At 41.2% G+C, this 15,947-nt stretch overlaps 1 protein-coding gene across 1 annotated transcript in view; it reads left to right on the plus strand.

Moving 5' to 3' along the window:
- Positions 1–15,947, plus strand: part of ofcc1 (orofacial cleft 1 candidate 1) — a 319,195-nt gene that overhangs the window by 48,653 nt on the left and 254,595 nt on the right. Inside the window, exons 3-4 of the mRNA XM_059646341.1 lie at positions 206–272; positions 595–771. Of these exons, the coding sequence (XP_059502324.1) occupies positions 206–272; positions 595–771 (244 nt within the window). The remainder of the gene's footprint in view (positions 1–205; positions 273–594; positions 772–15,947) is intronic.

Consider the following 15,947-nt stretch of genomic DNA (forward strand, 5'->3'; position numbering starts at 1 on the left):
CATTATTAAGGACTTTATTTTGGGGGCTATTTTTGAAATAAATTTTCCACTTCTGTTGTTCAATTAATGTTTGACCCTTCAGCAGAGATGTAAATTAAATGACATTTCCTTGTTGTCCTGTGTTTAAAATAAGACGTTAGTTGTGGATCATAAATGATGATCTTCATTCTGGAGCTAATTTATTCATTTAACAATTTCCCTCAAGAAGTTCCAGCAGAAGGCTCAGAAGCAAACTAAGCAGAAGAAATCAAAGTCGGCTGAATTTCTGATGGGTGAGCCTTGCTTGATGAGTTATTGCTCATAATTTGTGTAAGGATTAATTAACTAATTACAGACAAATGGCTGTAGGCTAAATTTTGCTTTTGCATGTCAGGGCGCAATTTGTAATTATTTTAATCATTTATTTTTTTAAGCTTCAGATTTAATTTTAACCTAATTGTGTTTTGGTGACATTTGAGGATGATGTGTTTGTCTGCATATTTGATAAGGGAATGTAAAAGGAATTACGGGGAGAAATTTTTCCTGGTTGTCATTGTAATGTACTTTCTCATAATGTGCTACCCTGACCTCCTTGTTTTTTTTTGACGGATGCAGTAAAAGACAACAGATCTGCAGCAGAAGGCATTGAAAATCCTGCTTTTAACATCAGCACCAGAAACCTTTCAGCATATCATAATTCAGCAGAAAAAGAAATTAGACATGACAGACACGATGGCACCCTTGCAGTTCATCAACAAAAACTCCTGCTCCAAACCTATGATCAAGGAAGAGGTGAGGCTTCAGTCTTGATTATCCTCACAGTAACTGACAGTAGTTCTGTTCTTGATCTAAACCTTGCATTCCGGTGTCTAAATCTCACATTCCAACTTAGCATGTTGGAGCAAGTTCCCATTCTGCGACTTGCAAAATGAGAGCAAATCCTTTGGAACTTCGGATACACTCAGGAATTCTACTTGGAAACGTGGAAGAAAAGCTTCCTTAGATTGGCCAGTAGCATACTTGATCTTGAATACTTTGCCTTCAGCCTTCTTAACTAATTCTTTTTCAAAAAAAAACACCTTGTTATTGAGATGATGAAAGTGGGACCCTTTAGATAGCTGCATTTAACTTCACACACCTTTTCAAATGACCTTAATCACAGAGCTTACTTTAGTTCTCCTTTATTTCCAGACCAAATCCCTTAATTATTTCGCCAAAACGTTCATCTCAACCCGATAAAAAGTGCAATCATTGGATTAAAAAGGCTTACTCCTTCTAAAGCAAAATATGCCGAACTGTCACAGGTCATCTGATGAGTTACATAAATCTACAGATTAGGAACCTATCGTACAAATGTACTTTTTCAAAAAGACCTTTTGGATTCAAGTTTTTGTGTTTGCTTGAGGAACATAAGCAATAGAAAAGGCACGACCAAATGATGTCAATTGTTTCAGACTACACTTGCGAGAAATCTATCTGTTTAAGAACAGTCAGTGTGCGCTATGAAATTTGTCACGGTTTTACACTTTAGCTGCTTGAGTTGTCTGACAGACATGCTGACTTGAAGATGTATACTGTTCATCATAGCTGTCAGTAAAAAAATCACACGCTAAAATGGAATAATGAAAAAAAGACATCCTTCTTCCAACAGCAAAATGAAACCAAAGAAGTGAAAGGTAATCCTCAACAGATGTTTTATATGATATAACATTATCTAATAAGTCTGATCTGGACACAGGACTCAAAAGTAAGTACCTTACTGGAATTACATTTCAGTAGCCTTCCTCAAAGCGAATGTACACAATGTTGTCAAAGCTAATCTGAATTTTTGTTAATAGCTCATTATATACATTTCTGAAATGTACAAATGGTGTGAAAAAGTGCTATTATGCATTTTGCTGTAATAGATTCCTTAATCTTTTTCCTTCATTTTCTGATTATTTCTTCCACTAATTTTCCAGGCAATTCCCATCTTCCACAAGACAGAATCTAAGCACCTCCCCTTTACATTCAATGGCTTAATCAGCACTGAATCCCTGCTATCAACATTGAGTATTACTACTCACTGGAAACTGAGTTTGTAATTCACAGTCATATAAATGCTGTGAATGTAAGAAAAGGTCAGAGATTAGGTTCCTGTGATAAGTAGCCAACCTCCAGTCTCCCTAAAGCTTGCCCACTTTTAACAAGGCAGGTGTGTGATGGGATACATCCTACTTGACTGGATAAGGGCAACTCCAATGACACACACAAACTCAATACTGTCAAGGACAAAGCAGCCTGTTCAATTGCCATACCATCCACCACCTCACATATTTACATCTTCCATCACTAACACACAGTGGCAGGTGTTGGCATCACTTAGAAATGCACTGTGCCAGCTCTGCATCACCTTCCAAACTCATGGTGTCACAACTTGGAAGGACAAGAGAAGCAAGTCCATGCTAACACCATCACCTACAGGTTCCCTTCTAAGTCACATGATGCAGGCTCCCTTCCAAGTCTTGACTCGGATTTGCATCTCTCATCTTCCAAAGATTGCCTGATCAAAATGCTAAAACTTCCTTCCTGACAGGACTGCGGATATACCCTCATCACAAGGATTCCAGTGGTTCAAGAAGATGCTCACCACCAACTTTTCAATGTCAGTTAGGGATGAGCAATAAATGTGGCCTAGCCAGTCAATCCCACATCCCACGAACAAATATATTTTTGAAAAGTTGGCAAAAGGAACTTCCAATGTGCAAAGGTTAAAAATAAATATAAGCTGCTTTAGGGCCTGTCTTGCTTTCGCAAAAATGAAAAAAAAAGTATTTATAATGTACATCTATTTCTTCAAATGTGGACTGCTATAAATTTTGTAGCGTTGGCGATTGATTGATGTCAAAACTATACAGGTGAACTCATACATTGACAAAACTCTTGAACGCATGTTTTTGCATGGATAAAGACTGGATGTGACATTGCAGCGCATTCTCAAATGGAGTGAAAATGTTTCTCATATACTCTGTGATTAATTTATTGAAATTTGAGTCTTTGACAAAACATGGGTGATGGATTCATCAAGAAGTGAACCTGCTTCATTTAGTCAATTAAAGAGTGCATTTGGAAGAAATAATGTCCAGCTGATCATTTTATGAATCACAGTGTTCAGAACTGTCATGCTTATTTTAATTCGTTCAACATACTTTCCCTCCCTCTGTTGATTTAACATCTCCAATGTCCCTATAACATAGACTTCTGGAAGTTACAAAGTAAAACCAAGCAGTGGAGTCATCCTCCAGCTGGGAAGAAACTTCCAGCTACAGTTTCAATAAAATAACTGCTGGATTAATGTGCTGTGCCATTTTTCGTGGTGCAAATACTGTCTATTCAACAGATCCATCTTTCAGTTTAGTCTTTGATCTGGTTGATGAAGAAGGACAAAAAGAGAAACTAGTTACAACTGATGGCTAACAAGAAATACTATCCTTGTTATTTTTCTTATATCCAATTAAATTTTCCCTTTGAAAATAATACTCAGCAGTGTAAATGTATTTCTGACTGATAAATAGAAGGTATGTCACTAACAGCAGTGTGATACAATAAATATTCCCAAAAGTAAGATAGATTGAATAAGTGTCATCTCATACCGTGACAGTTATAGGCTGCATTTATACTGTCAGCTTTGTGGTGCTGTGAAATGTGACAATATCACTCCAGAATCAGGACCTGATCTGATTTCAGGATGTTGCAATGTTAGACCCCTTGGGCTTGACATTTTATGGGCTACAACTCCAATACTGTGTCAAGTTGAGTTGAAATAGCACTCTGGGAGTTCACTGGACCTCCTGGGCAATTTAGAAACTTAAGCTCAATTTTAAAAATGTTCTGACAAAGTGGCTGAACCTGTATGTACAGTGAAGAGATCTTAGATTTAGTGACCAGGAATGGAACTTGATGTATGTACCCACAGGCAGAGCTTTATTATGTGTGAAGGGGATGGGGTTCATGTCCATGGATGCTGCAGAGGGGCCATGCACTGTAACTACAAACTTGGCGTAAAATGAAGTGAGAAGAAAATTTGAATATTTTCTAACACTAGTACAGCACATTAATATTGGATGCGGGACCAGATTATTACAGGATATTTCACCGGTGGAAAACTGAGTTTTTAAAAAATTCTTTCTGGTTTTTTCACACATTGCTGCTCTATTTAATAAACATTTATCCAGCGATGTTGTTAGAAGCCTGTGTGCCACTACGTTGTGGATCTGTGGAGTTCAACAAATTGAATTATCAGATAGAGCACTGAATATTATCAGGTTATGAAAAAAAATTGAATGTTTGTGAGTTGAAACCATGTTGCACAAGATTAGGAAAGAATGCAATTGAAGGTTCATTGGAGCATATGAGTGTAACCATATGGCCAATCGAAACTGCTTCGCCCATCATTGGTCATGGCTGATCTTTGGCATAATCTCCACTTTCCAGCCTGCTATCCATACTTAACTCCTTTGACTTGGGGGGAGTTCAAGATATGTTCAGGTACTTAAGTGTAAACTCAATGCTGATGCACTAGCACAGTACTGAGAGAGTACTGCTCTTTCTAAAGTGTTAGCCTTTGGATTAGATTTTAAACCAAGGCCCCGTTTGCCTTTCAGGTGGTCATGAAAGATTTCCTGGTATTAGTTTGGAGAGCAGGAGAGTTAACTCCGGTGTCCTGGCTGACATGCATTCTTCAATCGATGCTGCAAAAACATAGGATTTGCTCATTATCACATTGCTGTTTATGCAAGAGTCTGCTATGCATGAATTAGCTGTTGCAATTCCTACATTACAACAGTGACTACATGTCACAAGATACTCAGTTGGCTGTAAAGTGCTTTGAAACATCTGGTGGTCATGACAGGTGCCATATAAATTCAAATCTTTCTTTTACGAAAGGGGATACTAATAGTGCAGAGTGCAATTTGAAGCTATTAAAATCTTTTTGTTGGATTGTATTTTGGGAAATCATAGTTCATGTTTCTGCAATGCAGTTGAGTTTTTACGGGTATATGTGTACCTGTTGTTTTGTTCACTCTGTCAGGTTCTAGGTTACCTTCATTATATGCATGTGGCATTTATTCTTCCCAATTATCTGATCTTAAAAGGATCTCAATTTTATTTTTGTTCTGGCTACTCATAGATGATTTGAAGTTTGACATAATAAGCCCAGTATCAACATTTGCCAAAATCTAACAGTTGATTTGGCCAACAGCAAAGACTGAAGGAGGACATAGATAGGCTAACAGGACAGAAAAGTAACAGATGGCTGTTGTAGATTTGTGGAAAGAAATGTGAGATGATAAATTTTGAGAGGAAAATGTGAAAGAAAGTACACGGAAAGGCACTAATGATTGTGGATAACTATAGAAGTCTTGGCTGATGTGTCACATGTGACCGATTGCAATACCAGATACCAAGCCAGTGCTGGATAGATGGATGGAGGCATCACTCACTTTTCCAGAACAGTCTTGATTCTGTTTCACTTCAGTTTCAAAATTATTCTGTTACTGGTCCTTTTGAGTCTGCCCAAGGTTGTATTTTTCCCATGTATTGGGTTCCATTTTCCAAATTAGCCATCAGATTGCCTTACTATTTAAGTTTGGGATGTTCTGTGTGTGGGTTCATGAGCTCAGTTGGCTATAGAGTATTGTAAAGCATGGGGGGATAAAGAAATTTAAAAAAGGCGAAAGCATTTATAAATAAAGACATTGAATACAGGGCTGAATTTAAGCTTAAAAAGTGTGTTTTTATTAGGTGCTCATTGAGTTGTGGTGATGGGATTAGGAGTCATATTAGTGGAGAGGGAAAATTAAATTGCTAGAGATCTTCCTTCCTGTTCCTAACCTGTCCCTAAATTTTCCGTTCATTGCTTTACATGAGCAGGAAGTTCAGCAAGTGGTCAATGTGATTCAAAGAGGTGTGCCATGACTTTAAATATGTTAATGAGGTTGCGAGCCTCATTGTGATTGAACTTTTGAAATGGAAAGACTTTGTTTGCTGTCGAGTGTCTGGTGACCCACCACTTCCCTTCAAGTGAAGACTTGGACTGTAAGACATGAGTACAGTTGTAGGCTACCCAGCCCATTGAGTTTACAACAGGAAAAAATAAAGTCCGTAATCGAATCAACCCACGTATTCAATCAAAAACCAGGAACAAACCGGTCAGGAGTGCCTTCTCTGTATGTACCTCTGAGGAATCCAAATACTTGCCTGAGGATCCTGTGTGATCAAAACCCCTCTCTCAAAGAGCTTTCCACGAGCTTTTTGATTGAACAGCCCCATTCCAAAAAAATTTTGTTTGTGATGAAAGACTTGAGATATCCTGGAACCAGTTTCACTAGAATAAAGAATATTAAGATGAGATTTTGTGTAGTGTTTAAAACAAAAAAGAATTTTGATAGAGTGAGTAGACAAATAGTATTTCCTCTGTTTGGGGATCTGATGGTAAGAACTTATTGATCTAAAATATTTACTGATAACTGATAGACTCAGATGAGAAGACATTCCGTTATTCATAGCGTTGTTGGATCATTGCATGCTGTAGGAAGAGATTGGATTTGAGACCACTGGAGCAGGATTTTAAAAAGTGGCAAAATGTAGGGGAGAGCCAAGTCATTGCAGTGCCACAATGATGCCACCCGAAGGTTGCAGGAACAGCAGCTCATATTCCGCTTGAGAACCCTGCAGCCCAATGGTATCAATGTGGACTTCACCAGCTTCAAAATCCCCCTTCCCCCACTGCATCCCAAAACCAGTCCAGCTCGTCCCCACCTCCCCCACTGCATCCCAAAACCAGCTCAGCTTGTCCTCGCCTCCCTAACCTGTTCTTCCTCTCACCTATCCCCTTCTTCCATTTCAAGCCGCACCTCCATTTCCTACCTACTAATCTCATCCCGCCCCCGTGACCTGTCCGTCCTTCCTGGACTGACCTATCCCCTCCCTACCTCCCCACCCATACTCTCTCCACCTATCTTCTTTTCTCTCCATCTTCGGTCCACTTCCCCCTCCCTCCCTATTTATTTCAGAACCCTCTCCCCATCCCCCTATCTGATGACGGCTCTAGGCCCTAAACATCAGCTTTTGTGCTGCTGAGATGCTGCTTGGCCTGCTGTGTTCATCCAGCTTCACACTTTGTTGTCTTGGACTCTCCAGCATCTGCAGTTCCCATTATCTCTCATTGCAATTAGTTGTGGGTTGCCCTCGCAAGGAGCTGCTGCAGACATCATGCCTGTGTTTAAGTTACACATTTCTGTGATTCTAAAGTGGGAACTATGATGATGGCTGACAAATACTGAGTCATCTCCTGTTCTTTGTCAATCCACCTGCTATTTATCCCAGTAAAACAAAATAGTACCATTTCAGTGTTCATTGATGCCAACCATTTATTGATTTGCAACTAAGGGTTGTGAGCTTTTGTCAATGTGTCTTCATGTGACTGCACCGGTAAATTTCCGACCTGCTGATATTGGGAATTTTGGGTAGGATGTCCCATGATGTAATGGGATCAAGGGTGCAGGGTTTATATTTGTTTTCTTTCCTCCTCATTCTGCCACTCTGCCTCATTAAAAAGCTGTTAGATCTTGAAGCATGATGCAGTTTGATGGAGAAATTGTTGTCATTCTGAATAATTGAGTAGCAAACTACCCCCAGTCGTTTTAGTTTAATACTGTTGTGTTTCAGTTAGAACTTCACTTTGTCTTTGAAGTATTTTCTTTGTCTTCCCCTAGAACCCTGGCCATTCGAGATTTGAGAGAATAGGACCTGGCAGGCGAGAGAATTTTCAGCCATGTGGACACAGTGACCAGACAATTGAAGCTGATTTCGTAGTGGTTTACCTTAATGCTTGTGGTCCTGGCTTCAAAAGGACACAATGTAATAATTACAATGTTACTTGAGGATCTTCAGGAGAGCTATATCAGTCAAATTATGTTTTAGCACCTGAGACAAAATGATGAAGAGTTTTACTATTTATGGTGAACATTAAACACTGAAATATAAATGATCCATTCAAGTCATGAGGGGCCACAATGGTTCAGTGGTTAGCACTGCTGCTTCACAGCACCAGGGACCCGGGTTTGATTCCAACATTGGGCAACTGTCTGTGTGGAGCTTGTGTGTGTTTCCACCACCAGCTCCAGTTTCCCTTTACCATCTAAAATATGCAGGTTAGATGAACTGGCTGCGTTAAATTGCCCATAGTGTCTAGGGATGTGCAGACTCGGTAGATTAGCCATGGGAAATGCAGGGTTATAGGGTAGGAGGAGTGGGCCTGGATGGGATGCTCTTTGGAGGATCAGTGTGGACTTGATGGGCTGAATGGCTTGTTTTCACACTGTAGGGATTCTATGAAATCCATTAACCCTGATTTTTCTGTGCCTATTGCCTGACTTCAGATGAACAAGGTCCAGCATTTTGCAACATCCAGAGAATTATCCTCTTCATCATGGGACTGTGCGTCCATGTTCTAGATTTCTGAGATTGGGGAAGCAACTTCTCGGTGTTGACTTGATTAAGCTCCTTCAGAATATTGAACGTTTCAACAAGATCACCTCTCGTTCAAAGTCGAGAGACTATGGGCCTAATGTACATAGCCTGTCCTCATAAGACAATCCTAGCATCTCAGAAACAAATGTATTTCACTGTACTGAACTGTCGTAATGTTACATTCAAAAATAAGAGGAAGATTTCACTGTTTAGTTTATTGATATCTAATACGATATACAATTGAATAAGTGGAGAGTGGCAAGTTGCCATTTGAAGCCCTCAGCAGTCATCTGTCCTGTTTTCCCCCCACCAAGACTGTTTGTTACAGAACTCCACTGTTTACTCTTTGAAGGAGGACTTCTCCTTGTCACCGATATCTCATAGCTATTGTAGGTCATCTCACCCTGGAGAATGAATGGTGAGAGAACCAAATTAGCTTACCAAACTGTGAGGTAAATGCATTGTGCAGCACAGATAAGGGATATTCGGCCCATCTAGTTCTGTACCATCTACTTCAAGGAATAATCTAGTAAGCACTGCACCTCCATACCTCACCTAGGTGGCTGCAGTTATTCTCCTTCTACTGGTTATTGAACTACCTTTTGAAGGGTACTAATGTTTCTGTTTTCATTTCCCTAGCAGGCATTGCATTTCAAGTCCTAACCAGTTGTGTAAAAGTTATTTCTTCATGTTGCCTCTGGTTGCTTTGCCATTCAGTTTAGGTCTGTTGCCTAAGGTTAATGCGCCACTGGCTATTGGAAACAGTTTCTCCTTATCTATCTAACCATTGTGTTATTTTAAACACTTCCATTCAATCCACTCCAGGGAGAACAACCCCATGCTTTTGCAGCCTATCCATATAATTTTAACCCATGATTCTCGGAACAATTTTAATAAGTCTGTTCTGTACTCTCACCAAAATTTTCATGCCCTTTTATAAAATGTAGTTTGAGATTTTAAGAAATTTGATTTATTATTGTCATGTGTACCGAGGTAAGGTGACAAGTGTTGTGTTATGTGCTTTATGGCAGATCGTACTATACAAGTGCATAAGGGTAATAGAACTCAATGCAAGATGTAGTGTCACAGCTGCTGAGAAGGTGCAGAGAGAGATCAACATTAACATTTAAGAGGCTCATTCAAAAATCTGATAACAGTGGGGAAGAAGTAGTTTGTGAATCTGTTTGTACATGTATACAAACTTTAATATATTCTGCCCAACGGAAGAGGGTGGAAGAGAGTATAATTGGGGTGGGAGGGGCCTTTGACTGATTGAACACATTCTTCCAGCTTGCGCTGAAGTAATGTTTTAAATAGATTTGACTTAAATCCCTGGATTTTGTTCTCTATGTCTCCACTTTCAAAACCCATGATCCAATATGCATTGTTAGCTGCTTTATTAAAAGGAACGATTCTACCCACTTCAAAGATTTGTGACCAGGCACATTCAGCTCTCACCCTTCTTGCACACCCTTTAAAATTGGACTATTAACCTTGTATTGCCAGCCCTTTCATCCTACCAAAATGTATCCACCTACACTGCCGTGTATTTTATCTGCTATGTATCTCCTCTCCACCCCTCTGCCATTTTAACAGTCTGGCTGTGACTTGTTGAAACACCTTACTATTTTGCTCGCTATGCTTCCTTATTTTGAGCCATCCACAAATTCCAATTATGCCCTGTAACTTGAAGTCCAAGTCATTAAAGTACATCAAATCTAAAAGGTTCTAATATTGAACCTGAGTGAACTCTGCACTCTATTTCACTGCAGTTAAAGCAAGTAGCTATTCAGCACATTTTCTTTTACCTCTTCTGCTGCTTCTCCTTTTCATAGAATCCCTATGGTGTGGAAACAGGCCCTTCAGCCCAACAAGTCCACACCAACCCTCAGAGAATCCCACCCAAACTCACCTAATCTACACATCCCTGAACACTATGGGTTATTTAGCACAGCCAATCCACCTACCCAGCACACCTTTGGACTGTGGGAGGAAACCGGAGCACTTGGAGGAGAAGCACACAGACACAGGGTTGAATGTGCAAACTCCGACAGACAGTCACCTGAGGGTGGAATCGAACCTGGGTCCCTGGTGCTGTGAGGCAGCAGTGCTAACCAATGAGCCACTGTGCCACCCTTTTGCCCTATGGGTTTCAATTTTGTCAACCAGCCTAATTTATGGTGCTTAATTAACTATGTTTTAAAAGACTGTATATACAATATGAACTGTACAGCCTTCATCCAATTCATTTGTTACTTTACCTGAATTCCAATGTGTTAAATTTCTGCATGCAACTCACAGTTAAGGTGCTAACAATTCAAAGCAATGGTTCTGATATCCTATGTGGGACATTTAGTAGAATGGGCATCTGCATTGGTCAATGGCTGCTGGCCTAACCAGTGACACCCACAAGCTATGAATGAATAAAACAAAATGCCAGTATTGGAATTGGCACTGTTTCCTCTGACAGTTTCTTTTCATTTCTCTGCTGTTGCTTTTATTCTTTGGATCAACTCCCTGTCAGTGTTAGAAAAATGTCATCTTGCTACCTGCAACCTCACTTTTGCATCAGTTTTTGAGAAGCCGGGAGGTCCAAGTGGGCATTTCTGTGAAATGCGTCAGATTCATCTGACACATTTCCCAAGACAACTAAACTCCTGCTTTGCAATGTAAAACCTTCTTATGCTGCCTGACCCATGGAGCTGATGTAGATCTTTAAATCTTGCACCCCCACATTACTTAATGCAGCCAACATCTCCATTTCAGAACATGCGCAGTTTCAATCCACAATATTCTCATTAAGCCAATTTCACTGCCCCCCCCAACCCATGCAATTGCACTTCCTAAGGCAATGATACCATGGAGAAGAAGACCCAAGTTATTAAGTGATGTGACCAATTCAAAATACTATTTTAAAGTTGTAACAAAAACAAAGAAGGCATGGAGAATTTTGGAAAGATGATCGGAAAGACACTTGCACCAAAACATTGCATGTATGACAAAGCAAGAGAAAATTTGCTTTCATCGATGTAAAGTACCTGAATAGATTGTTGGTAACCCTAAAGTTGTCCCCAGGATTGGCCACATTGCTCGCGTGTGATCTCTAAAGGTGTGCTATTCCAGGATATTTGGTCAAAATATCATGATAACAAACCTGTTTTGTCTTCAATCAGAATAATGTTAGGAATATAAATTGTTCTTTGACTCCAAATTTTGTTTCAGTTTTGTGTTACCTTTCGAATGCTTAAAAATATTCATAAGTTTTTCCATTTGTTTGTTACTACTTGGACATCCCAAAAATTGTTACAAAATTACAATTGCAAACAATTCACTCCACCCCATGTTAGATTTCTTGCATTTACCGGTCAGGTCATAAGAACAGCCAGGTTAACAAATGAGTTATTTTATAAACAAAAGTTTAAATTTGCCGTGGATAACGTGAATGAGCTCAACAGTAATGGTTGAAATCGTTCTCAGTATTACTTTTGTAGGACTGTTAGCACGTCTTATTCTAAGCAAGCATATTTCTCCGCTGGAGTAAGAGAGAGGAGTTTCAGATGGCGAGAGTGTTGGACTAAATGGTCCATTTATGAGCTGAGAATTTTATGCAGAACTATTCAAATGCAGTGATCTTACAATGCAATTTTAAAGCTGAAACAGGAAATAGATTTTTTTGAAAAGTTAACATTGATTTTTATCATAATTAATTCTCATTAAAGTTACAAAATGGTGCTTAAAAGAAAATACAAATGGTTGCATGTGTGTGAAAAACCACTCCATCCTTAAGTCAGTAATGTGAGCGCTCAGCATATGGTGAAGACATAAGTGGTGTTTTAATTGAATGCAAGTATGCAGGGCTGCCGTTAGGAGAGCAGACTGTTTTGTTTTGCAGCAGAGACAGCAAGGGTTGTTTCCTACTGGGAAGAACAGCAGTGCTCGATGTAATAGCTTAGTGGTGTTATTACAGTACATAAGCCTTTGATTAGAACACAGACTGAAGGAGTTCCCAGCTGGATTTAGCTGCCTGGCCTCTCAGAAGCACTTGTTACTCGTTGACAGATATAGAAATGAAGTTTTGAAACATTTGGATTTTCGGTTTGTTTTTCTTTATTGAGTCCTGATAGCAATGTGACTTTTACAACCCTTATTTACTGCTGCTATGTATTTTGTGACTGGAGTCCAGAATGCAGCTGTGTGGGATAACAGATTTGATGCACTTTACCTTCAAACGCTCCATTGATATGTGAAAATTGGTGGTTGTTTACATCCACCTGCCTTTGTACAATATTCAGAGGTCACAGTTTGGAAATTATACTTACATGCTCTGGTCGACCCAGGGACCACCTATTTTCCTCTCAGTTTGCTCACAGAGCCCTTTCGGAAGCAATAACTTTGCCGTATAATTTTAAAAGTTCTGCCGTAATTTTGTTCCACTGTTTTCACCAACCAATACCGTGCTGCTGGCCCGACAATCCAAATTTGTCTTTGATCTGCCCCTGCATGTCTCTAGGCAACCAGGGGACACCAGTGTGGTGACTCAATGTCGTCATGCTGCTCTCCCGGCTCTGTGCTTGCGTGATCAGATTGAGAAGCATTTTGAGATCTGCAGCATGTTAAATGCTAAATTGAGCTCAGAGTTCTCCAGCAGCCAATTAATATCATTGGCATTCCATGGACACTATGGGAAATGTAATATTGGAATGATATTTGTAAAGAAACCAGGTACAGCCGAAGTGCAGAGCTGATCAATAGTGTCCCAGACTGAATGATTTCAATTGTAGTTCTTCCATTATATAAGCTTCAAGCAATCACTTAAATCGTAATTCAGCATAGTCAGAAAGGTCACCATTTATTAAACCACAAAAATAATCATCGCACTGCAGATACAAAGCAGTCTTTTGTGGTTTTAACGATTAAAATCTATTCTGGACCAAATTTTCCTTTTCAGCAGCTAAGTAGTTATTCATAATATTCATTTGTCAGACTGCACAGATTTTGATGGGGCTCTGGTTTCAATGTCTGGCAGAGCTGCCCATTACAAAGTGAATGCACTAATCATGAAGCTCATTTACTTTGAATGTAAAGCACTCATTTGTAGTAAATATTACTTTGAACTGAAGTAAAGTTGAAACAAAAGCAGAAATGCTGGAAAAGCTCAGCAGGACTGGCAGCATCTGTGGAGGAAAATCAGAGGTAACATTTCAGGCCCAGTGACCCTTCCACAGAACTGATGGATGCTATGAAAAAGTTGGTTACTTCGCAGAAGATAGGGTTGGAGGAGGGAGTAAGGAGTGAATGAAAGTTAGAGATAGATCCCAAGGAGAGAGAAGAACAGTTGAACAAAGGAGTGGATAAAGGTCAGCCTAGGAGAACAAATAGCTGCTAATGGGGACTATTGTTGGCTAATAGTGGAGATAGCAACAACTGCAGATGCTGGAGTCAGAATCAATACAGTGTGGAGCTAGAGGAACACAGCAGGCCAGGCAGCGTCAAAGGAGCAGGAAAGTCTATGTTTCAGTTTTTATACCCTTCATCTGTCCTCATGAAGGGTGTAAATCTGAGATGTCAACTTTCCTGCTGCTCTGATGTTGCCTGACCAGCGGTCTTCTGCCATCCACACACTGTATTGACATTAGCTAATAATGGGTTGTGTGTAATAGCAGACCATGTGACAACAAATCCTGGTCTGTTGGGGGGTTTGGGATAAGGACATGGGAGAAGGTACCACATGCCCTAAAATTGTTGACTTGATACTGAGACCAGGAGGCTGTAGAGTTCCTAAGCAGAAAATAAGGTGTTGTCCTTCCAGCTTTCTGCTGAGCTTTTCTGGAGCACTGCAGTAAGCCTGAGGCAGAGATGTTGGCCAGGAAGCAAGGTGGTGTGTTGAAGTAGCAGGCAACTGGTAGGTTAGGGTCTATTTTTATTGGTAGAATGTAGTCTATGGACTACCAGCCACCCAATGTAGAGGAGATCACACTGTGAGCAGCGAACGCAGGAGACTAGATTCTGGGAAATGCAAGTAAAGTGCTGCCTCATATGGAAGATATGTTTGGGCCCTTGGATACTAAGGAGGAGTAAGTAAACATGCTTATGTTACGTCTTCTGCGGTTGCAGGAGAAGTTGCCGTGGAGTTATGGGGGAGGGGTTTTGGGAGTGAAGGAGGAGTGGGCTACCGTGTCCTGGAGGGAACAGTCCTTGCAGAAGGCTAACAAGGGAGGGGAGGGGAGTATATGTCTGGCGGTGGCATCCAGCTGGAGGTGGCGGTAATTCCAGCTAATGATCCTCTGCATGTGGATGCTGGTGGGATGGTAGGTGAGGACAAGGCAGACTGTGTCGCTGTTGTGGGAGGGAAGAGATGAGGTGAGGGCCAAAGCGTGGGTGATGGGTTGGACCTGGTTGAAGGCACTGTCAATCACAGCTCTGGGGAATCCTTATTTGAGGAAGAAGGTGGACATTTCAGAGGTCCCCTCGTCAAAGTTGGCATCATCAGAACAGATCCAACAGACATGGAGCAACTAGGAGAATGAAGTCAGAGATAATGGGAACTGCAGATGCTGGAGATTCCAAGATAATAAAATGTGAGGCTGGATGAACACAGCAGGCCAAGCAGCATCTCAGGAGCACAAAAGCTGACGTTTCGGGCCTAGACCCTTCATCAGAGAGGGGGATGGGGGGAGGGAACTGGAATAAATAGGGAGAGAGGGGGAGGCGGACCGAAGATGGAGAGTAAAGAAGATAGGTGGAGAGAGTGTAGGTGGGGAGGTAGGGAGGGGATAGGTCAGTCCAGGGAAGACGGACAGGTCAAGGAGGTGGGATGAGGTTAGTAGGTAGCGGGGGGTGCGGCTTGGGGTGGGAGGAAGGGATGGGTGAGAGGAAGAACCGGTTAGGGAGGCAGAGACAGGTTGGACTGGTTTTGGGATGCAGTGGGTGGGGGGGAAGAGCTGGGCTGGTTGTGTGGTGCAGTGGGGGGAGGGGACGAACTGGGCTGGTTTAGGGATGCAGTAGGGGAAGGGGAGATTTTGAAACTGGTGAAGTCCACATTGATACCATATGGCTGCAGGGTTCCCAGGCGGAATATGAGTTGCTGTTCCTGCAACCTTCGGGTGGCATCATTGTGGCAGTGCAGGAGGCCCATGATGGACATGTCATCAAGAGAATGGGAGGGGGAGTGGAAATGGTTTGCGACTGGGAGGTGCAGTTGTTTGTTACGAACTGAGCGCAGGTGTTCTGCAAAGCGGTCCCCAAGCCTCCGCTTGGTTTCCCCAATGTAGAGGAAGCCGCACCGGGTACAGTGGATGCAGTATACCACATTGGCAGATGTGCAGGTGAACCTCTGCTTGATGTGGAATGTCATCTTGGGGCCTGGGATGGGGGTGAGGGAGGAGGTGTGGGGACAAGTGTAGCATTTCCTAGGAGAATGAAGTAGTGTCTTTATATTAAGCAGGGTGTGAGGA

Source organism: Stegostoma tigrinum, chromosome 5, assembly GCF_030684315.1.
Source record: "Stegostoma tigrinum isolate sSteTig4 chromosome 5, sSteTig4.hap1, whole genome shotgun sequence".
NCBI classification, from domain to species: domain Eukaryota; kingdom Metazoa; phylum Chordata; class Chondrichthyes; order Orectolobiformes; family Stegostomatidae; genus Stegostoma; species Stegostoma tigrinum.